Source organism: Schistocerca americana, chromosome 6, assembly GCF_021461395.2.
Source record: "Schistocerca americana isolate TAMUIC-IGC-003095 chromosome 6, iqSchAmer2.1, whole genome shotgun sequence".
Lineage (NCBI taxonomy): Eukaryota > Metazoa > Arthropoda > Insecta > Orthoptera > Acrididae > Schistocerca > Schistocerca americana.
In genome coordinates, this window is record NC_060124.1 from 166371496 (window position 1) to 166395536 (window position 24041).

General features: G+C 42.2%; 1 protein-coding gene across 1 annotated transcript in view; it reads right to left on the minus strand.

Annotated features, from left to right (window-relative positions):
• LOC124620032 (sialin-like) overlaps nucleotides 1–24041 on the minus strand; it is a 151831-nt gene that overhangs the window by 20388 nt on the left and 107402 nt on the right. The window contains exon 7 of the mRNA XM_047146697.1: nucleotides 18659–18744. Within this exon, the coding sequence (XP_047002653.1) occupies nucleotides 18659–18744 (86 nt within the window). The remainder of the gene's footprint in view (nucleotides 1–18658; nucleotides 18745–24041) is intronic.

Genomic DNA, 24041 nt, shown 5'->3' on the forward strand with positions numbered 1-24041 from the left:
GTGTAATTTCTCCGAATAAATTCAGTATAAAGCTACAGTGACTTGATAAATTATGTTATTAACGTTCAGTATTTTTCAGGATACAGTTGAATAAAATATTTAAGAACTTCAGGTAAATTCTGTGTGTGTCCGACGTTAAGAGGACATGCTATCGAGAAAATTTCAGGAAGAATGCAATTTCGAAGAAGAAAGTAATAAACTAAAAAGGTAACTATTAATTGAGTTTATTTTTCAGGTAACATATTTCCACTTGGTACGTACTTTAGACGTAATTTGCTGCTCGCGATTACGTGATTCATACTTCGTGTTAACTGATATTGACAATGATTGATTAATGAACAGGGTTGTTACTTGTGTATATTATGCCTCGCTTGGCTGCACTGCTTTTTCACTGATTTCATATTTTTTTTTATTATGTGCCTGCTGTGCTTATTTATTTAAATTATAATTGTCACCTGATTAGTTGTGCTGATATGGTTATGTATGTAAGTTATACTTTGTGATTTATCTGCTTGCGCCTTCATGTTTACTTATTAAGATTTCATATGAACATTTATTTACTTATGCTGAAATGATGCTAATGACCTGTTTGTTATGTAAGATACATATTTGCTGCTTTTCGTTGGATTGATTTATACATTTCTGTTTGTTGTCATAACTACTCTTTAATTTGGTATATAGAAATGCTGATATACGGTGTAAGAACATGGCGTTTAGGTCACACTATGGTATTAATTATAAATTGTTCGCTTGGCAGAGCCTCGTTGTAGGGATTGTGCTGCATCCTTTTGTTGACATTGTGTTCTCCACTGGTATATTTACTCGCTATTGCATGTTTTGCTTACGCTCAGTGCCTTATATTTTTAAGATAAGAAAATGAACTGCTATAATTCGACGAACGACATTAGTACAAGAAACTTCATAGAATTCACATGAGCTGGAGGTTTTGTGGAAGCTGTATAAATTTATGCTAATAGAAAGGAAGCTAACGACATGAAATACCAACACTAGATTTAGACCATTGACAGCTATTACACTGCATTCTTCGTGAGCAATTGAAATAGTAAGTGACACTTGACACAAGAAATACTCCACATGTTTGCTTCTGTTTTGCCATGATTCTTGAAGTGGTGTACACACTGTGAAATATTACGGTTTATTCACTCAGAGTCTTATGTGATCTTTCATACTACATACTCGTACTTATTTACTGAAAGTTATTCGAACAAAAGGCTGTTAGAGGTCATGTATGAATTTCTTTTATTTTATGATGGACAAGGTAACCAAAATGTATTTTATAATTCATAATGAGTAGAAGATTTGGCTCAGGTGGACTACACAGAGATTGTGTGTGGACATTGTGTCTTCGGATTGTATGGGATGATGAATTGAAGTTTGCACTAGGATTTTATCTGTACTTGTTCGAGGAGACTGACTAGAGGAAAGAGTTGTTATGGAAGTGAAATGATATTGGTGATAAGGTTTATATGTATCGACGTATTGAAGAGGTATTATTGAGGTATTGAGATTGTGTAAAGTTGATGATTTCTGGAGTTTTGGTGGACAAGAAGTAAGGTAAATGATATTGATGATAAGGTTTATATGTATCGACGTAAGAGGTGTTATTGAAGTATTAAGATTATGTGATGCTGATGATTATTGGAGTTTTGGTGGATAAGAGGTAAAGTAAGTGAGGAGCATTTTTTTGTTTGTTTGTTTGTTGGTCTATATGGAACAAGGAGGATGAAGATAGCAGACTAGAACACTCAAGTGGAAGGAAGATTGTCTACACACACACTTTGTTAAATCACTAAGCAGTATATACTTTTTTTTGGAGAGAGAAGCATTTGCATATCTTGGTACACTGACAATTGTTCAGCAACCGTACATTTTGATTTGGCTTGGCAAACATTGGTCTTGACATGATGACTACGACGTTGACTAACTATTATTGACTGTTATACATTGCTGCCACTACTACTTGATACACAAGTTGAACATAAAATTTTGGACAGAATTGCATTTACACAGTTAACACTATTCAATTACGCAGTAGTACTTAATGTGGATGAAAGATGAGTGAGTGTGTTTTGTGTGTTTTCCTTTCCTAATCCCAAATAATTGGTACCGACGTATCTCCTAAATATTATTTTACCTGTTTGTTGTGGCTTGCACTGACACTGACTGATATTTGTGTATTTGTAATATTTAATATGACAATTATCTGATATCATTTGTGTATTTATTATTATTTTTGTTTAGTGTAAGAGCATTGATGATAATTTTGTAAAAGCAATTGTGTGTGCATTCCGACTGTTGTTTGTGCTTGCACCTGTTCAACATTGATGGGTGCCACTTACAAAGTTTAATTTATGCTAATGAACTCTGATGAACTGTCTAATTAGTGATAGTGAATATTATGGACTGTTACCTGCACTTGTTCAACATGATGGGTGCCACTTGGAAATGTTTAATTTGTGCTAATGAACTCTGATGAACTGTCTGATTGGTGATAGTGAATATTATGGACTGTTACCTGCACCTGTCAACGTTACTGGGTGCCACTGATGGCACTGCTTCTACTGAAATGATGTCACTTGTTGCTGTCTGCACCTGTTCAACATTGCTGGGTGCCACTGATGGAACTGCTTCTACTGAGATAATGTCACTTATTGCTGACTGCACCTGTTCAACATTACTGGGTGCCACTAATGGACTGCTTCTACTGAGATAATGTCAATTGTTGGTGTCTGCACCTGCTCGCCATTTTGGGTGCCACTGTTGAAGCTGTTTAAATACTGTTGATGAAATGTTATGAGACTGCTATTTGCAGCTGTTGACCATTGCTGGGTGCTACTGTTGGAACTGTCAACTACTCTGAGGAGCTCTACTTGTTTATTGAACTATTGAAAGAATTTTATGTGAATATTTGTATAAACTGATTTTTTGTGTGTTTACTGTTTATGAGATGTTATGAGACTCGTACCTGCACCTATTCGTCTTTGCTGACGATATTGATTGAATTGTTTAACCACATGATACTTGTGTAAACTATTATGTAAAATCATATGTATGCAAGCATTTGTATTCCTTACTGTATTTTATATATTAGGTTATTGAAAGGTCAGTGCAAAGCCAAAATTTATTTAGTTATGTGATATTTGCTTATTAATATTACTTTTTAATTTTTGTCTGTATTTTTTGGACGAATTTGGTGGTATTTTCACCACCAATGCTGGCAAAAACACCATCAAATTCTAGCCCGTGGAGGAGGGGCGTATGAAAGGTGGCTACACGGAGTCACAGCGCCAGAGATTGCGCCAAAGAGTATTATTCAGCCGCCTCCACTGGCAGTGCTTATCGAGAAGTCGTCGTGGAGAGTGCTTATTGAGAAGTGGGCAGTAGGAGTTCTGATGTAGCCGTGACGAGTTGTGAGCACGTTGTATGCAGTTGTTCTGATGGGCTAGACAGCCGATGCTGTTCGATTGCGGATGTTGTAATGGTCAGAGTGTATTTTTCGTCAATATATATGAAGGTAAAGAAAATCTTTTATTTTTTATTTCAAATATGCTAAATAACAATGCCTCTTGGTCACAGGTTCAGTCAACAAAGCATCTGGCTTGTGTTCATGTATTAGACTGTAATTCGGGTTTCTATGTGCAATTGTAGTATTTCAGTTTTATTTGATTAATTCAGTGTAAATGGTATTTAAAATACCTTGTCTTATTGAGGAAGAACCGTGCCAGATGTGTACGTTGAATCACACTTCCACACACAGAACAGTTACATTTGTGTTTTGTTGTTTCGTAGGTTTTATAGTTGCTGGGGACTTAATTAATTAATTGTGTTAACGGAAGTTTTCTTTCATTTCTTGTTGTTATTCTATGCAGTCAGATTGCGTACTAATACCAGTCAGGGCCAACCGGTTACGAGACTGCGTAAACGGACAGACAGTGACGAAAAATTAAAATTATTTGCATTATATATAATTAAGCCCCCATGCACTTTTTTTTTACCTTCATATATATTGACGAAAAATACACTCTGATCATTACAACATCCGCAATCGAACAGCATCGGCTGTCTAGCCCATCAGAACAACTGCATACAACGTGCTCACAACTCGTCACGGCTACATCAGAACTCCTACTGCCCACTTCTCAATAAGCACTCTCCACTACGACTTCTCGACAAGCACTGCCAGTGGAGACGGCTGAATAATACTCTTTGGCGCAATCTCTGGCGCTGTGACTCAGTGTAGCCACCTTTCAACATATTTAGCGGTTTTAGCTTGGGATTTAGTGATTGTGTTACTAACAAATCACCAGACGACGCATCGGGTTAGAAAGTGAGTTGATATTTTCCTTTGTTAGAAATATGGTTAGTTTAGGTTGTTACTGTGAATGATTACATAAAAAAAAGTTTTCGGTCAATATTCTCTCAAAATACGTGTTATTTTTATGCAAAAAAGAGTTTAAAGATCATTAAATATCAAGACATCGGCTGTGCTTACATATATTACATGCGCGTGAACTGACGTTACTAGTGACTTTGTTTACTTTTTCCCACAAATGGTTTAGTTAGTAATTATCGAAACGTGTTTACAACTTTCAAGTAACAATGGAAAGCAATCAAGTGAAGCCTGATATTGGAAACCTTCCAAACTATCATGCATTTATGACTTACGCAACGCCGTTTGGCAACGTAGGCAGCCTACATTCCTCCCTACTCTAGTATAAGAATTGAGCATTACTTTCACGTTGTTTGGAGTGGCGAAGTGGAATGCCGCGCGGGATTAGCCGAGCGGTCTAAGGCGCTGCAGTCATGGACTGTGCGGCTCGTTCCGGCGGAGGTTCGAGTCCTCCCTCGGGCATGGGTGTGTGTGTTTGTCCTTAGGATGATTTAGGTTAAGTAGTGTGTAAGCTTAGCCGGCACGGTAGCTCAGCGTATTCGGTCAGAAGGCTGCGCGCTCTCTGTAATAAAAAAACTGAGTCAAGGAACCAACGATCAATTTGAACAGATGCCTTGTGACGTCCGCCCCCACCAAGCACAACGAACTATATCGAACAAAATGAGTAAAATAAAAGAAGTGGTTAGCGCGCGGGAATGCGAAATGATAGGACACAGGCTCGTGCACGGGTGGGAGTAAAATTTTTCTTTTCTCTTCATATATGCAACACGTTCTGAGACATTGTTATTCGTGTAAGTTAAGATTTTTCTGCGATATTCGTTATTACTTATATGTAAGGGCGCACCTCCTCAGTAACGATTTCGTGATTTCTGTGTGTTTAAAAAACGAAATATGAAATTGCTGGAGGTGAAATTGCTGTGAGTGAAACAACCGACAGTGACCTTTACATTTTTTTTAGTCAGAAATAATTCACCACTTTTTCCGAATACGTAGTGATTTCCGAGTATGCGGTTAGACAGGAATCTAAGAGCACAACTTTAAATTACTGGGAATGTAACTAGCAGCAGTCATCTTCACAATCTTGCTTGTCACAAGTATTTACTGCGATCGAATCCTCAACAACAGTAGACCGAGATGAAAGATCTCCGCCGTAATATTTTTAGACTGTAGCACCATATACGAAACATTTTCATTCATGAGATGCATGTTATAAACTACGACGAACTGCACGAGTTCTCGAAAATGCGTTTTTTCAATTTTGTGTTTAAGACCCAAATCGTTGATGTATCATATAGGGAAGTGGGCTACCTAATCATTTGGATCTCTAGGAGCGAGTTATAACCACATTCTGTCTATCTTATTCTTTGAAACTCTTAGAATAAATATTTTTGGGTGTTTTTATAGATGTATTAGTACAATGCGGTACTACGCACTATTCCTAATTAATTTTCCGAAACGTAAAATCCAAAACACGATGTCAGTGTGAATGAAAATAAGATAACATAAAGAGGCATTTACGACAATCTGCAGAATTCAGTAAAATACACTATCGTTATTATGCATGCATGGAAACATGCCGTCAGGGAAACTGTAAAAATTTCTATGCATTTCAGGTGAGAATCATGGAAATGGATAGACTGCGCCTGATACTGTTAAGGAGGAGGCAAGAGCGATGAAGGCGGGCACTTCAGCTCGATGGAATTCGGCGTCATGCGTTGTGGCAACGTAAACGCAATTTTCGGTACTTGAAGGGATAGCGCGCCTGTGTCGTCTGTTAGCCGCTTTGTGTTCGTGGCGCTGTGCGCGCTTCAGTGCGCATGCGCGGATATGCGGCCGCTTGCTTTTGATTGGCTTGCGCAACGCGAACCGACAACAGCGCTTCGATTCCCTGGACCCGAACGGGATCGCTTCCGAAATGCGTACTGAATAACGCAGGGCCTCTAATTCGAGTACTAGACCGTTCTGTGCGCTTGAGTACCGAAACGATCGGCACAGTGGCGGAAAGATACAGAATAGGCACCCTGGTCTGTAGTACTCAGTTTGTGTTTACACATTCCGACTACCGTGCAGCTTCCGCACAGTCCTGAACCGGTAGTTCGAGAGTGCAGAGTATTTCCTGGCCTTGGCCAAACTAAGTAAATTTGCTTATGAGACAATTATTCTGTATAGTGCGATTACATTTCAAAGTTGTAGAAAGAAAAGGATCAGTATGCACAAGATGGACAAAACCATGGCTTCTAAAATGAGTAACGCTTTCGCATGCTAATCTTTAAAAGGAGCTAAAATGTAAAAAAAAAAAAAAAAAAAAAAAAAAAAAAAAAAAAAGTTTTAACTACCTAAGAATGAGCGAAGAGACATTCTTCGTGTTGCTAGAATAATGTACGCTGAATATAAGGACAAATGATACTGTAGTGAGCATATCGATAAGTGATTGTGAAAGACTTACAGTAACACTGAGGTACATTGCAACTGACAGAAGATACGCTGATCTGAAATCTTCTGCTGTGATATCACCTTCATTGTCGAGCCACGTCATTCCGGATATATGTCGTTCCATGTGCGTACCACTAAATTACTTCCTCTGGTCACCACATCTGGTCTTCAACAATTCAATGCCACCAGATTTGGCGCAGGCCGAACACAGAAAGTAGCACAGACAACGTTTTCAAATGGTTCAAATGGCTCTGAGCACTATGGGACTCAACTGCTGTGGTCATCAGTCCCCTAGAACTTAGAACTACTTAAACCTAACTAACCTAAGGACATCACACACATCCATGCCCGAGGCAGGATTCGAACCTGCGACCGTAGCAGTCGCACGGTTCCGGACTGCGCGCCTAGAACCGCGAGACCACCGCGGCCGGCCGACAACGTTTTCAGTTCGCGATTTATTCACGTGCAACGATTTGTCTGTGCAAACACTATCTGTACGGACAAGTAGGTGCAAATATCTGAGCGTGTAAAAACCCATTAGAGACAGAGCGTTCCTATTGCGAAAGCGAATGGGGCAGCTCGTAGTGTCGCGGCCTCAGACAGTGTTCTGGCCACTGGCTTGACAGTCAACAGCGTGGGCCAGACGCACGACGTAAGAGCAATCGACTGAGGCCAGATCGGAGTACTCGGTGCGACGCCTTTGCTACTTTCTGTGAGGTGGTACATGTACTAAGAGTCACAACTGCCGTGGTCGACAGTACATTGATAGCAGTTGGACGGACCGCAGTGAACCAAACGTTCTGTAAACCAAAAGATTAAGATAGAACCCGAAACGTGGAAGAGCTAGCCTAAGCATACTGCTGTACCAGAGTAGACTGATCTTTGAACACTTACAGTCTGTGACCACTTAGTGACTTGCAACAAACTTTACATATACGAGGGTAATCCCAAAATTAAGGTCTCCTATTTTTTTATAAGTACATAGACCTGTTTATTTTTACAATGCTTTACATCAGTTTACAACTTGAACATTTAGCTACTTTTCGACACAATCACCACTTCTGTCGATGCATTTTTGTAGACGCTGTGGCAGTTTTTGTATGCCCACGTAACACCAGCTCGCCGCCATGCCGTTCAGAAAGTTATGAATCTCTTCTTTCACCTCGTCGTCGGAGCTGAATCGCTTTCCGGCCAAATGTTCTTTTAATCTAGGGAACAGGTGATAGTCACTGGGCGCCAAGTCAGGACTATAGGGTCGGTGGGTGATTATGTTCCACTGAAACCGTTGCAGGAGAGCAACGGTTTGCCGAGCGATGTGTGGGCGACGGTTGTCATGCAGAATCTGTACGTCCTTGCTCAACATTCCTCTTCTCCGGTTCTGAATTGCCCGTTTGAGTTTTTTCAGAGTGTCACAGTAGCTATCAGCGTTAATTGTGGTCCCAGTGGGCATAAAGTCGCCAATAATACCCCTTTCCGATCCCAAAAAATGGTTGTAATGACTTTACCGGCAGACTGTGTTTGTTTGAATTTCCACGGCTTTGGCGAAGAAGGGTGCTGCCACTGGCGTGATTGTTGATTGGTCACAGGTATAAAGTGGTATGCCCAGGTTTCATCACCCGTGACAATTGAGTCCAGAAAGTTGTCCTGTTCGGCTGCAAGGCGGTGAAGAAATGCGCGGGAAGCATCAACTCGTTGCCGCATGTGGCCCTCAGTCAGCATGCGTGGCACCCATCTTGCGCACACCTTCCGGTAGTTCAATGTTTCCGTTAAAATTCTGTTAGCTGTGCTTCGGGAAACCTCAGGAACCGACGTGCAGAGATCATCCAGGTTCATCCGCCGATCTTCACACATGCTTAGCTCAACCTTCAACACTGTCTCTGCAGAAATTGACGGTCTACCGCTCCTCTGTTGGTCGTGAATTTCGGTCCGACCAGCTGCAAACTCTCTACACCACTTACGAACATTTTTGACACCCATGAACGACTCACCATACACTTCCGTCAACTGGCGATGGATTTCAATCGGCGCAGTGCCCTTTGCGTTCAAAAACCAAATAACTGCGCGGAATTCGCACTTGGCGTTAACATTCAACGGGAGCTCCCTTCTCAACGGCTTCCAAGCCGGCGTTAACATTCAACGGGAGCTCCCTTCTCAACGGCTTCCAAGCCGGCGTTAACATTCAACGGGAGCTCCCTTCTCAACGGCTTCCAAGCCGGCGTTAACATTCAACGGGAGCTCCCTTCTCAACGGCTTCCAAGCCGGCGTTAACATTCAACGGGAGCTCCCTTCTCAACGGCTTCCAAGCCAAGACTGAGCGCCTCAGCGCGGCGTGCCCATGTTTACCCACAGCGCGGGAAACACTCTTCATAACAGTGTGACCAACTGCCACACAAACAGAGTTCTGTACTTATAAAAAAAAATAGAAGACCTTACTTTTGGGATTACCCTCGTAATTTCAAAATTTACGAACTTTTTCTCGATCACACTCCCACAAAAAGATGAAAGGAAAAAAGTTTAACGCTTACTATACTTTCTCTGTTCATGCAGTTACTTCTTTACCAATAATACTATTCCAAACACACCTTGCAGACATTGTTAACCTGTACCACTCAACGTACCTGCAGAAATACGGGGTGAATCACCTAAAACTTGCACCGTAAATGCTGCGGAAACGGAAAGCGTTATCGATGTGCCGTTTTCACAGAATGGACTGGTAGTCCGGGGCTCGTATTGTCAGCCAATCAACAATTGTAGTAACAGTTAGAAAGTGTACGTTTTGTGCAAACATACACTTTTTTAAACGGAACAATGCCTCTTGACATTAAAAAACTAATAGTGGGATAATTTAAAATGTCATTGATGTGATACTAGTGCGAGTCGTTTACGGGATATCGTGTTCTGAAAAGTTCACCCGCCGACACTCGTACAGTACCTTCGGTAGCACACAATGAAGAACGACGCAAGTGCATACACTAGTTATGTGAATTCTGACTAACAACGAGAAAACTGGTCATCGTAGGTTGTGTTCAAAATGTTCATTGTCAGCGGCAATACACGCTACCAGTCTCGTATGGAACGACTGCTGCACACGTGCTAGCCTTTCAGCGGAGATGTGTAAGCAGACTGCAGTAATACGTCGTTGCATATCAGCGAGTCTAGTCGGTACGTTCTTGAAGACAGCGTCCTTCAGTTTTCCCCACAGAAAAAAGTCTACAGACGTCAGAACCGGGGAACGGGCCGACCAAGATACGGGTCCCCTGTGTCCAGTCCAACGAACTTGGAACAATTCATGAAGACATGCTGCAGTACTTCGTTCACTATGGGATGCACGGCTGCCATGTAGGTGGTGGTGGTGGTGGTTAGTGTTTAACGTCCCGTCGACAACGAGGTCATTAGAGACGAAGCGCAAGCTCGGGTTCGGGAAGGATTGGGAAGGAAATCGGCCGTGCCTTGTCTTGTGACAGCCAGAGCGAGAGCACCAGCAGCAGCGAGTACTGTTTGTATAAAGCGTTTATTTTGCATTTTGTTTACGACCTTCCACTAAGGAAGGGATTCTATTTGTGTTTATCTGCTCTGCATAGTAACTAACAGTTCTTGATAAAACTTTACGTAGTTTTCGTGTTAGATTTCTTAGTGTTTTCTTGATCGTTTAGAACAGAAAGCGCCCTAAAACCGTCTTTTGTTTGTTTCGCGGCCGTTAGCCACTAGTCACTTGAATCAGCAGTTGTCTTGTGACAGCCAGAGCGAGAGCACCAGCAGCAGCGAGTACTGTTTGTATAAAGCGTTTATTTTGCATTTTGTTTACGACCTTCCACTAAGGAAGGGATTCTATTTGTGTTTATCTGCTCTGCATAGTAACTAACAGTTCTTGATAAAACTTTACGTAGTTTTCGTGTTAGATTTCTTAGTGTTTTCTTGATCGTTTAGAACAGAAAGCGCCCTAAAACCGTCTTTTGTTTGTTTCGCGGCCGTTAGCCACTAGTCACTTGAATCAGCAGTTGTCTTGTGACAGCCAGAGCGAGAGCACCAGCAGCAGCGAGTACTGTTTGTATAAAGCGTTTTTGTACTTATTTGCTGCGCTTAGCTTTTAAATAGTTTTTCTGGGAAAACCTAGCGTAGTTTTCGCGTCTCGTATTTCAGTGAGTGTTTCTTGATTATCAGAGTAGCTCATCAGAAGATTATCTTGGGAATTTGTCACCGTATAGAGTAGGGTAAACATAGTCATGTGTAGGGACTGTGGTTGTTGTGAGCGGACGCAAGGAGAATTGGCCACTCTTCGGGGGCAGGTGGAGGCTTTGTCTGTTAGGCTCATCGAGCTCGAGGCGCAGGCGTCGGCTCGTAGTGGCGTTGGGGCAACTGTGGTGAGACCTATGCCTACTTCGGTGGCCTTGGAATCACATGGAACCCCTGATGTCGCTGCGTCTTCCGGCAGTGAGCATCTTACCGGTCAGCCATCACTCCAGGGTGAATGGCGGACAGTGGTGGGCTCGCGCGTGCCTGGCCGAAAGGCGAAGGTGGGATCTGGCCGCGTGGCAGCTGCCTTACCCCTTTCCAACAGGTACGGGGTGCTTCCTAGTGGTGATGACATCGTTTCCGAGCCACCACAGGATGCCTCGCCTGTTGGGCCAGTGGCCGATTCTCCGGCAAGGTCCCGACAGTCACAGAGGGCGGGCCTATTAGTTATAGGGAGCTCCAACGTTAGGCGGGTTATGGAGCCCCTCAGGAAAATAGCGGGTAGGTCGGGGAAGAATGCCAGTGTGCACTCGGTGTGCTTGCCGGGGGGTCTCGTCCGTAATGTGGAGGAGGCCCTTCCGGCAGCTATTGAACGCACTGGGTGTGACCGGCTGCAGATAGTAGCGCATGTCGGAACGAATGACGCCTGCCGCTTGGGTTCTGAGGCCATCCTTGGTTCCTTCCGGCGGCTGGCTGATTTGGTGAAGACAACCAGCATCGCACGCGGAGTGCAAGCTGAGCTTAATATCTGCAGCATAGTGCCCAGAGTCGATCGCGGTCCTCTGGTTTGAAGCCGTGTGGAGGGTCTAAACCAGAGGCTCAGACGACTCTGCGACTATAATGGTTGCAAATTCATCGACCTCCGTTATTGGGTGGAGAACTGTAGGGCCCCCCTAGACAGGTCAGGCGTGCACTACACACCGGAAGCAGCTACTAGGGTAGCAGAGTACGTGTGGCGTGCACACGGGGGTTTTTTAGGTTAGAGGGACCCCCCCCCCCCCCCCCTTGGGCGAAACGATAAAATACCTGACGGCTTACCAGAGAGGACATTATCATCGTTGATAAAGAACGTCCGTCCTCAGAGACCAAAAACAGGAAAAGTTAACGTAATATTGGTAAACTGCAGGAGTATCCAGGGCAAGGTTCCTGAATTAGTATCTCTTATTGAAGGAAATAGTGCGCATATAGTATTAGGAACGGAAAGTTGGTTAAAACCGGAAGTGAACAGTAACGAAATCCTAGACACAGAATGGAATATATACCGCAAGGATAGGATAAACGCCAATGGTGGAGGAGTATTTATAGCAGTAAAGAATTTAATAATATCCAGTGAAGTTATTAGCGAATGCGAATGTGAAATAATCTGGGTTAAGTTAAGTATCAAAGGTGGGTCAGATATGATAGTCGGATGCTTCTATAGACCACCTGCATCAGCAACCGTAGTAGTTGAGCGCCTCAGAGGGAACCTGCAGAACGTCGTGAAGAAGTTTCGTGATCATACTATTGTAATAGGGGGAGACTTCAATCTACCAGGTATAGAATGGGATAGTCACACAATCAGAACTGGAGCCAGGGACAGAGACTCTTGTGACATTATCCTGACTGCCTTGTCCGAGAATTACTTCGAGCAGATAGTTAGAGAACCAACTCGTGAAGCTAACGTTTTAGACCTCATAGCAACAAATAGACCGGAACTTTTCGACTCCGTGAATGTAGAAGAGGGTATCAGTGATCATAAGTCAGTGGTTGCATCAATGACTACAAGTGTAATAAGAAATGCCAAGAAAGGAAGGAAAATATATTTGCTTAACAAGAGTGATAGGGCACAAATCGCAGAATATCTGAGTGACCACCATCAAACGTTCATTTCTGAGGAAGAGGATGTGGAACAAAAATGGAAAAAATTCAGAAACATCGTCCAGTACGCCTTAGATAAGTTCGTACCGACTAAGGTCCAAAGCGAGGGGAAAGGTCCACCGTGGTATAACAATCATGTACGAAAGGTACTACGGAAACAAAGAAAGCTTCATCATAGGTTTAAGAGTAGTCGAATCATAGCTGATAAGGAAAAGCTGAACGAAGCGAAAAAGAGCGTAAAGAGAGCAATGAGAGAAGCATTCAACGAATTCGAACATAAAACATTGGCAAACAATCTAAACAAGAACCCTAAAAAGTTTTGGTCATATGTAAAATCGGTAAGCGGATCTAAATCCCCTATTCAGTCACTCGTTGACCACGATGGCACCGAAACAGAGGACGACCGAAGAAAGGCAGAAATACTGAATTCAGTGTTCCGAAACTGTTTCACTGCGGAAAATCGTAACACGGTCCCTGACTTCAGCCGTCGCACGGACGCCAAAATGGAAAATATTGAAATAAACGAAATCGGAATTGAAAAACAACTGCTATCACTTAGTAGCGGAAAAGCATCCGGACCAGACGAGATACCCTTAAGATTCTACAGTGATTATGCTAAAGAACTTGCCCCCTGTCTATCAGCAATTTATCGTAGATCGCTGGAAGAACGTAAAGTACCTAGCGACTGGAAGAAAGCGCAGGTCGTTCCCATTTTCAAGAAGGGTCATAAATCAGATGCGAATAATTATAGGCCTATTTCGCTTACGTCAATCTGTTGTAGAATAATGGAACATGTTTTGTGTTCTCGTATTATGACGTTCTTAGATAATACAAATCTCCTTCATCATAACCAACATGGATTCCGCAAACAGAGATCATGTGAAACTCAGCTCGCCCTATTTGCCCAAGAAATTCACAGTGCCGTAGACACTGGCGAGCAGATTGATGCCGTATTCCTGGACTTCAGGAAGGCATTTGATACGGTTCCGCACTTACGTTTAGTGAAAAAAATACGAGCTTACGGAATATCGGACCAGGTTTGTGATTGGATTCAGGATTTCCTAGAAGAAAGAACACAACATGTCATTCTTAACGGTTCAAAATCTGCAGATGTAGAGGTAATTTCGGGAGTACCGCAGGGAAGCGTGATAGGACCTTTATTGTTTACAATATACATAAATGACTTAGTTGACAACATCGGTAGCTCCGTGAGGCTATTTGCAGATGACACGGTTGTCTACAAGAAAGTAGCAACATCAGAAGACTCGTACGTACTCCAGGAGGACCTGCAGAGGATTAATGCATGGTGCGACAGCTGGCAGCTTTCCCTAAACGTAGATAAATGTAATATAATGCGCATACATAGGGGCAGAAATCCATTCCAGTACGATTATGCCATAGGTGGTAAACCATTGGAAGCGGTAACGACCGTAAAATACTTAGGAGTTACTATCCGGAGCGATCTGAAGTGGAATGATCACATAAAACAAATAGTGGGAAAAGCAGGCGCCAGGTTGAGATTCATAGGAAGAATTCTAAGAAAATGTGACTCATCGACGAAAGAAGTAGCTTACAAAACGCTTGTTCGTCCGATTCTTGAGTATTGCTCATCAGTATGGGACCCTTACCAGGTTGGATTAATAGAAGAGATAGACATGATCCAGCGAAAAGCAGCGCGATTCGTCATGGGGACATTTAGTCAGCGCGAGAGCGTTACGGAGATGCTGAACAAGCTCCAGTGGCGGACACTTCGAGAAAGGCGTTACGCAATACGGAGAGGTTTATTATCGAAATTACGAGAGAGCACATTCCGGGAAGAGATGGGCAACATATTACTACCGCCCACATATATCTCGCGTAATGATCACAACGAAAAGATCCGAGAAATTAGAGCAAATACGGAGACTTACAAGCAGTCGTTCTTCCCACGCACAATTCGTGAATGGAACAGGGAAGGGGGGATCAGATAGTGGTACAATAAGTACCCTCCGCCACACACCGTAAGGTGGCTCGCGGAGTATAGATGTAGATGTAGATGTAGAAGGAACCATCCCGCCATTTGCCTGAAACGATTTAGGGAAATCACGGAAAACCTAAATCAGGATGGCCGGAGACGGGATTGAACCGTCGTCCTCCCGAATGCGAGTCCAGTGTGCTAACCACTGCGCCACCTCGCTCGGTGCCATGTAGGTACCACAGGTTCCTTCTACCCTGCAGCAAAACGTCTTCTAGCACCCGTGAAAGATGGTCTGTTAGGAGGCTGCGATACTTTTGTGCTTTCCGTATTCCGTCTATGAAAAGCGGGCCTATGAGCTCATGGTTGACTATCCCAAACCACACATTTACACTCCACGGACGCTGACTTTCCATCTGACGAAGCCAACGGGTATTCTAAACAGACCAATAGTGCATGTTTCGGCGGTTTACCTTGTAATGATTTGTAAATATGGCTTCATCACTAAACAAGATACGTGATAGATGTGCAATATCTTATCTAAATGCCCACGTGCAGAACTTAACACGATTCTCATAACCGTTTCCATGCAACTCTTAGTGGAGAAAGATGTGGTGCGGATGGAATCTGTGTCGATGGACAACGCGTAGGACACCTGGCTGACTCTTGCCACCTCCTCGTGCAACTGCGCGGAGCTAACGTGTGGATCACTAGCAGCGAGGACATTAATTTTCCCCTCTTCTCTCGTCATTTGTTTCCTTCTGTTGCGTTGTCTAGGTGTTGCACTACCACTTTCACGTAACTGGCTGAAGAGGTTGATAAGTAACTGCCGAGATGTTTGACGTCTATAGGGATATCTTGCCGCGTACACCGTACAAGAACGAACTGCATTCTTCTCACACTCTTCATACACCATCAGCATGCCGGCTTTATGTGCAATTGTAACTCCCATCGTCCACTCACGACATACTGCTTGGACTGCCACATACTAACTGACTATCAATTCGCAGTGCTCTCAGGAACGCACAAGCACATTGTAAGCAAAGGTGACAACAGCGTACCTAGCAACTACGAAGGTTGAATGAGACAAACAAGTATCGGTCTAAAAACTTTGCATAATACAATACCTCGCAAACGACTTGCACTAGAATTCTCGAACAAACACCACTGAAATTCTAGTTCATCCTACTTTTAGTTTTTTAATGTCAATAGGCATTGTTACAGTTAAAAAAAGTGCATGTTTGCACAAAAAATACACTTTATAAGTATTATTACAATCTGTTTACTGGCTAACAATACGAACCCCTAACTACAAGTCCATCATGTGAAAACCGCTCATCAATAGCACTTTGCATTTCTGCTATATTTGCGGTGCAAGTTTTAGGTGATATACCCAGTATATCATTGCGTGACACACAGTTCAGAAGATATGATGTCATAAGCACGCAGCTGTGAGAAAAGGAAACTGCAGGCGACATTAGCTAGAGATACAAATATGTGTTGTGAAATATGTTAAACATACCGTTCAAAAGAATTAAGGGAACACATGTATTAACATTCGGCACGTTAAATCTATTTTGATACGGGGGGGGGGGGCTGGTCTTATTGCACGGCTTGAGATCTTCGCTTTCAATGCAGGCAACAATCTTTCACCGTCTATTGGCCGTGTTATGCATTACAGAGTCAAATGACCCCTCAGAAGGAGGTGGGCCTCGGAGTCCCAGTGTTCTCTAGTGAGGTGTACAGATGGCTGGGTCTTTGTGCCCATATTTGTCGTTTTAGGAAACATGCCATCCCAAAAGTAATCACACACAAAATTCTCTGTGCATTTCTGGAGGACAATTTCGTGGGCAGTGGTTATGTACGTTACTGTACTTACATTTTCTGTCCTGTTGCATATCTTTGGTGGATATCTCTTTCTACTGCTACTGAGTACACCGTCTCCACACTGTTACACAAAAAATTCGCTTACAAATTTACTACACACGTATTTTTCACAAAACATGATTTGGCAGACACTTCTGTTTTCATACTTATTGAGAGGTACTATTCAGTAGTCTTTGCTCACTTGTTCATCGTTTGCCCTATGTTTAATGCGGCGATAATTTCGAAGGTTTCGTGAGCACTAATGTGGTGTGTCTGCAAGTGGGGGGGGGGGGGGGGGGGGTAAGAATCTACGTGATTGTGCGTCTGTGTGTATGTGTGTTTTTGTGTGTGTGAAATCAGAGAGAGAGAGAGAGAGAGAGGGAGAAAGAGAGAGAGAGAGAGAGAGAGGGAGAGAGAGATAACGAGCTGGAAAGAAGGGGAGGGGACTGAGGAAACAGGTTTGAGAATATTTATATTTGATTATTATATTTCGTGTGGGGAGGTTGCTTTGTATAGTTCATTGAGTGTTCCAAACAGTGTGTATTTTCATTCAAGACTTTCTACCCTTGTATAACTGCTTTTTGTATGTGGCAGTTCTCCTCTATTGTGAGTTTCTGGCTGAGACTATAACTTTCTCTGAGGATTTTAAGAATAGTCTCATTGGTGGTTCGGTGGTGGTGTCCTTGTGCGAGATGATCTGCATGGACATGTTTAGCGAATGGAGGAGAAGAGGACATCCAGAAAACTACACGAAATCAAAGGGAAAGGAAGAAGTCTAAGAGCCAGACCAAGAGATAGGTGGCTGGGAGCAGTGAAGGACTGCGTGTGAAAGAGACGAGAAGGCTGGATCAAGGTGGAGACAGAGAACTGGTGGGAAGACAGAAGGCGATAGAAGGGCCTGTGTTCCAGACAGACCAGATCGGTGACTGGAAACCTTTCAAATTGAAGAAGAAGATCCATAGCAAGGAGATCCTCAAAGATGTAGAACGTGTCAGAAAACAAATATACATAAATGTATTCACAAACTAAATAAATAAATGAGTTGCTACTCTCTCTTCCACAGATACCTAGTGAAATGTCCTTCATGGATGTGAAGTAAGTAAAAAAATTTTAAAAATGTGTTTATTTAAGAAGCAGTAACAAGCCAGTCACAAAGTATGTAAATGAAAAACTCACAGAGTTACTTATAATGATCCTTAGGCTACTGTGATCAAGCATCACCAAACAGAAAATCAGTTTAGAACATTTATTTATAGTGATCACCCTATTGGACTGAAGGTAAGCGGAAGTCAGATTTTCCGTAACACCCACGTTATTTGATATTATTAATAATATATACGTCAGGCGGTTACACTACGAAATTCGACAACGTACTAGAAGGAATTGGTCACCAATGAACTGATTAGGCTCCTCTTCAACTGAAATTTTAATACATAAACTTATTACGGCTGTCGGAAAGCTATTGCAACTTGCCGACCCAAAATAGTGGAGACCTTCCTCAGCCAAAGCATGTGACTTTACATCTTGATGAACATTGTTCTTATTTGTAGCACAGATTCCATGAAAATCCAGATTGGTTTGAAAACGAGTGATTAATGACAAATGCCATGAAGGAATAACTGCACTGGGCAGCAATAGTTAGTTTCCCCAGTTCCACGAACAGGTTTCTGCAGGGCATTCTTGAGTTCACAATACAAATAAATCGCATTAAATGTTTGATGAATCAAAGAAACGCACTTTTCTCACACTTTCCTCGTGAGAACCGTGGACGTATATTTGAAGTAGTAACGATTCCCTAAATAAATATATTTTCCTGTGGTGCTGTCGGGTTTGTTTGTGTGATTAATGGTCCTCGTGTTGGTACTAACGCTGTAAGCAGACTTAAGCGTTTTATTAATACTCACACTTTGTTCTAAGATGTACCCAACCACGGCTGGGAAGACGAAGCCAGTGCAGCTACCGATTGTGTTCATTATACCGTACAGAGATCCTGGAAGAAAACATACAAGTTGCTGTTAATTTCGGGAGTTTTGCGCTCAGTCTGAAATAAAATAGTTGTAAATGCGAAGGGCGTTCAGTAAGTAATGCAACACATACAAAAGCAGGTTGGTTTTATTCAGGATTCCAATACACCGTATTCTTCCCCACTATTTCGGCTACACAACCCTATTTTTCAACTTAATCTCTGTTCAATGCAACGGCCTTATGCCACCTTACTGGGAGCGCCAGTATGCTCGTGTGGTCGACGTTGAAGCCAACATCTTGTGCGTCAATAACCTCCCCTTCGTCGACGTACTGCTTGTCGCGGAGTGCACCCTCATTGGTGCAAACAGATGGTCCTTCGTTGCTCTTTATCGCCTTCTGTTAGGTGGCGAAGAACCCGTCGGACAGACAGTTTTGAGTACCCCAACTGATGGACGAGTGTGTCAGCACTACTCCCAACAGTGACGTCGAGTTGTGCAACGAGGTGTTTGAGTGTGATCCATCGATCACTTCGAATGAGAGTGTCCACACGTTCCAACTTTGCTTGTGTCAGCTTTGTGCGGCCGGACGACACGCGGGAGACCAGAGAGGTTTGTGTGACCTTGTTGCGATGATGACAGACGCCACGCCCAACGACTGACAGTACTTTTATTCAATACCAGGTCTCTGTAGATAGTCCGACCAGTGTGGCCGAGCGCTTCTAGGAGCTTCAGTCTGGAACCGCGCGACCGCCACGGTCGCATGTTCGAATCCAGCCTCGGGCATGGATGTGTGTAATGTCCTTAGGTTAGTTAGGTTTAAGTAGTTCTAAGTTCTAGGGGACTGATGACCTGAGATGTTAAGTCCCATAGTGCTCAGAGCCATTTTAACCATCTATGTAGATATTCTGCAAGTGCCTAGAAATATCTGCGATGCTCTGGTTTTCCCCAAAAGAAACTCAATAAGAGCTCTCTTTTTCGAATATACCTCCGTTACAGACGCCATTTCGGAGGCTACGTAAAGCGCTGTCACCTATCGGAGCTACATGAAACTATAACAGCTGAAGCTGGAATATTCCACGATATCCCACAAAAATTACGCATTTTTTCAACCGAAACTGGCCGAGGAAAAGGTGTTGCATTACTTCCTGAACACCCCTCGTACAAAGGAAGTGTTGAGATACACTACACTGTTTCATACACTGTCATAAACACATGCAGTTGCGCTGTAAATACAAAGGGAATGTTTGGTTACACCACAGTATTTCATTCACCATCATGAACCACATGTTGCGGGAGCCAAGACAAGGAGTGAGATATGCGCCCATGTTTATAGAAAAGAGGAGTGATAAAGGTTGAGAAAAATTTCGAAAGAAATCCGAAGAAGAAAGACATTTAGGGAAACCAAGATCAAGACTGAGAAACCAGGTGGCCACGGATATTCAGATACAAGGAGCAAGAGAAGAAGATGCAAAGGACAGAACGCTTTGGAGCAGACTACTTGACGAAGCCAGGAGAGTAAGAGCAAGTAAGTATCCTAGACCTCTATATAGTTAAAATGATACAAGAACAGTTAGTCAAAAATAGTCTCAGGTTGGAATCCGTTTTTCAGGGAAACTGTGCTGTCAGAGAGATATGCTCTTTATTTTTCACAGTAGCCATGGGCGATGTGAAGATATTGCTGACCGCGAATGGTAATTTTCTCCTTCTTTCTTTCTTGTTCCTAGACTTTGATGGTGTATAATCTATTTTATTTTGTTCTACAGTATGACGTATAATTGTGGTTTACCATATCTATATTTCTACAATAATCTCTTACTAATTGAGTATGAAAAATTATCAACTTCTTTTTGATCTTCTTTGTAATGCTTTCCTTAAGTATGCCATGTAAAACTAAATGCCATATGTGGAATTGTTAGATGAAATTTGATGCGAGAGCGATATCGACAGCTGCGGTCCGACAGGGTGTCAGTAAGACTGCAGTGGTGTATATACGCTCTGGTATTCAAGCAACGTGCTACTATAATGCATTGGACAGAAACACACTGGAACTTGTGGTCGAGTTGTTACATTTTGGACACAGTTTGGTCTAGGTATTATCGTGAACATTATGAAACAAAAGGTTAGGTTCTTTGAATACTGCCAGTTCAGTGGAGGGTTATAAACAGCAATGTGAATACACACGTTAGTGGACAGTGATTGTCGTTAATAGAGCCGAATTGTTTGCATGTAACAGAGTTGCAAATCTAATGTACTTTAAGATTCTTATTTTATTTGCAATTTAAGGAACCGCCGCGTGCGTAAAACATTAACCGTCATTGTGGAAACGTTTAAACGTTTAATGTATTACAAACTTGCTCGCCAAATTGTAAATTTGTGAAACTGGTAAGCAGGCTGAAAACGAACGGACTATAGTTTCGTGATAGCCGAGTTAATGTGAATTTTATACCGTCATAAAACTATGTATTTGGTATCAATAACAGCAGCGAGTGTGTACGGCCAGCGCAAATACAGAGTGACAATTATTGAACAACATGAAAAAAAAAACGTAAATTAGTTTCAAACTACGGCGTGCACACACTTTATTCAACATGTAAACGTCACTACAGATACTCGGTTTTAGGTTATAACATATTCGATGTGCCTGCCATCATTGACGATGACGAATAGCCAAATTTTGCATGACCCGCTGAAGTGTCGGACATCGGTGCTGTCGATGACCTCCTGAATGGCTGTTTTCAGATCAGCGATGGGCTTTGGGGTTATTTCTGTACACCTTGTCTTTAATATAGCCCTACAAAAAGGAGTCGCATGTGTTCAGATCCTGAGAATATGGGGGCCAATCGAGGCCCATGCCAGTGGCCTCTGGGTACCCCAGAGCCAGAATGCGGTCCCTAAAGCGCTCCGCCAGGGCATCAGACACTCTCCTGTCTCGACAGGGTCGAGCTCCGTCGTGCATGAACCACATATTGTTGAAACCAAGGCCACTTTGGATAATGGGTATGAAATCGTGTTCTAAAACCTTAACGTACCGTCCGGTAGTCAGTGTGCCACCGCACCGATTATTCCGTGACTGGACATTGCACACCACACCGCCACCCACTGAGGGTGAAGAGACTTCTCGATCGCGAAATGCGGATTGTCAGTCCCCAAAATGTGCCAGTTTTAGTTGTTGACAAACCCATTCAAATGAAAGTGGACTTCATCGCTAAACCAAACAACAATGCACATACAAATTGAATCAGTTATATTGAAAAGGGCACGAGTCACATTTTTTTACCATATTGAGTTATGCTTGGATTCGGTATCTATAGAGATAGATACATCGTTTTGTATGAAAACGGCATGAGTCCAATGCATAACATAGGCAGGGGAAGGCAATGACTATGTTGAATGGTTTGAAAAGGGCAACAGATACATCGTTTTGTATGAAAACGGCATCAGTCCAATGTATAACATAGGCAGGGGAAGGCAATGAGTTTGTTGAATGTTTTGAAAAGGGCAATAGTCCTGGACCCATGCACCTTTCAAAACAACTACGCTGCTGCTATATGGTGACCATTTTAGTAATCACTTCAAGCAGTTGGATGAGTGTAGTTTTATAGTTGATTTGCGTGCAAACGCGGACGCTGATACTAATGAATCACCTCTAGAATGCAAAAATGGCCAACGAAACCCAGAAGAATATAAACAGAATAAGACTAAAAGATATAACGTAAAGGGAAATGAACACGTCAGCTATTCTCGGAAAGTCATTGGAACCAGATCTACAGGACCAGATTGCAGATATGTTTCTAAACTAACTTTTATGCAGTTTACATCTTATTAAAAATATATTCTAATACAAAAAAAGCTTTCAACATATTGGTCAGCAGAACAATAAAAGTCACATTTGGAAGGGGCAAACATTCACTTCATCTTCAGTAAGTAAAACTTATAAAATAAATATACAAAATTTTAATGTAGGCTAATTCTGTTTACTGGGATCAATCAATGAATTTTATTGCAATTATTAATCTTCAACCACATAGTATAAATACAGTCTCACCTGTATTTAAGCTCAAATAAACTGAAAATCTACAGTACTAAATTTATATTTCCACGGATTTTTTCAGATAACAGAGTTTGCCTAAATACCCATTACAAAACACTAAAGCCAAAACTAGTAGCTTTGTTTGATTTCAGATGCAGTATGAAGTGTTTTACAATATTCAGTGACCTAGACAAGATATCAATGTTGAAAAATTTCCGTGAATTTGACACTAAAACGGAGCAAGATATTTTTCTACAAGGCCCGCTGACTTTATCTGATGTTCATCCCCGTAGACCACGGAAGGATACTCCAAAAGCCAGACTCCACAATGTTTTGTACAGCATTTCTCTTGTAGGTAACAGACATTCCATTTTCAAAAAAGCGTTCATCAGTTTGCATGGAGAATCCGAAAAGAGAGTGAGAAGACTTGTTGACTTGCTGGCTGCAGGGGAATCTCCAAAAGAAAATCGAGGAAAATCAGGAAACTCTAGTAAAAAATATGTAGCTGGAGCAGTTTGTGAAAAAATAAATGAACATATCTCCTCTTTCCCAGTAAAGGAAACACAAATTGCAAATCGAAATATCAAGTATTTGAATGTCGAGCTAACAGTAAAGATCATGCATGCACTCTTTTGCAAAAAGTATCCTGACATTAAAGTTACTTACTCATTTTATTTGAAACAAGGAGACCTTCAGCTATGCAGTTAGAAGGCCGCAAAAAGATGTGTGCGCTACTTGTGAGGAGCTCAGTTAAAAACTTAAAAGTAATTTTCTAAATGATAACGCTAAGCCTTTTGCAGCCGCAGAGCTGTTGATACATAAGGGTAGATCACAAAAGTTCTACAAGAAAAGGAAGGAAGTAACAGCAAATTGTGTTGAACGAGATGACATCGCATGTATTTGTTTTGATTACATGCAGAATTCGCTCTTGCCCCACATTCCAGTGCAAGAGGTATTTTACATGAGACAACTAAGGGTGTACTTGTTTTGCATCCATGATATGAAAAAGGAAACCTCAGTACATCATTTGTATCATGAAAGCTTGCGCAGAAAAGGATCCAATGATGTGTGCACACTTCTTAATCATTATATATGTAATAACGTATCTGACAGCACCGAGGAGCTTCATTTATTTTCATATTCCTGTGGTCGTCAAAACTGAAACCACACAGTCACACGCTTTATCATGAGTCTGGTTGCAACAGGAAGATTCGACAAAATTTTACAGTATTATCCTACACGGGGGCATTCTTTCCTCCCCTCTGACCGTGACTTTGGGGTAATTAAAAGATA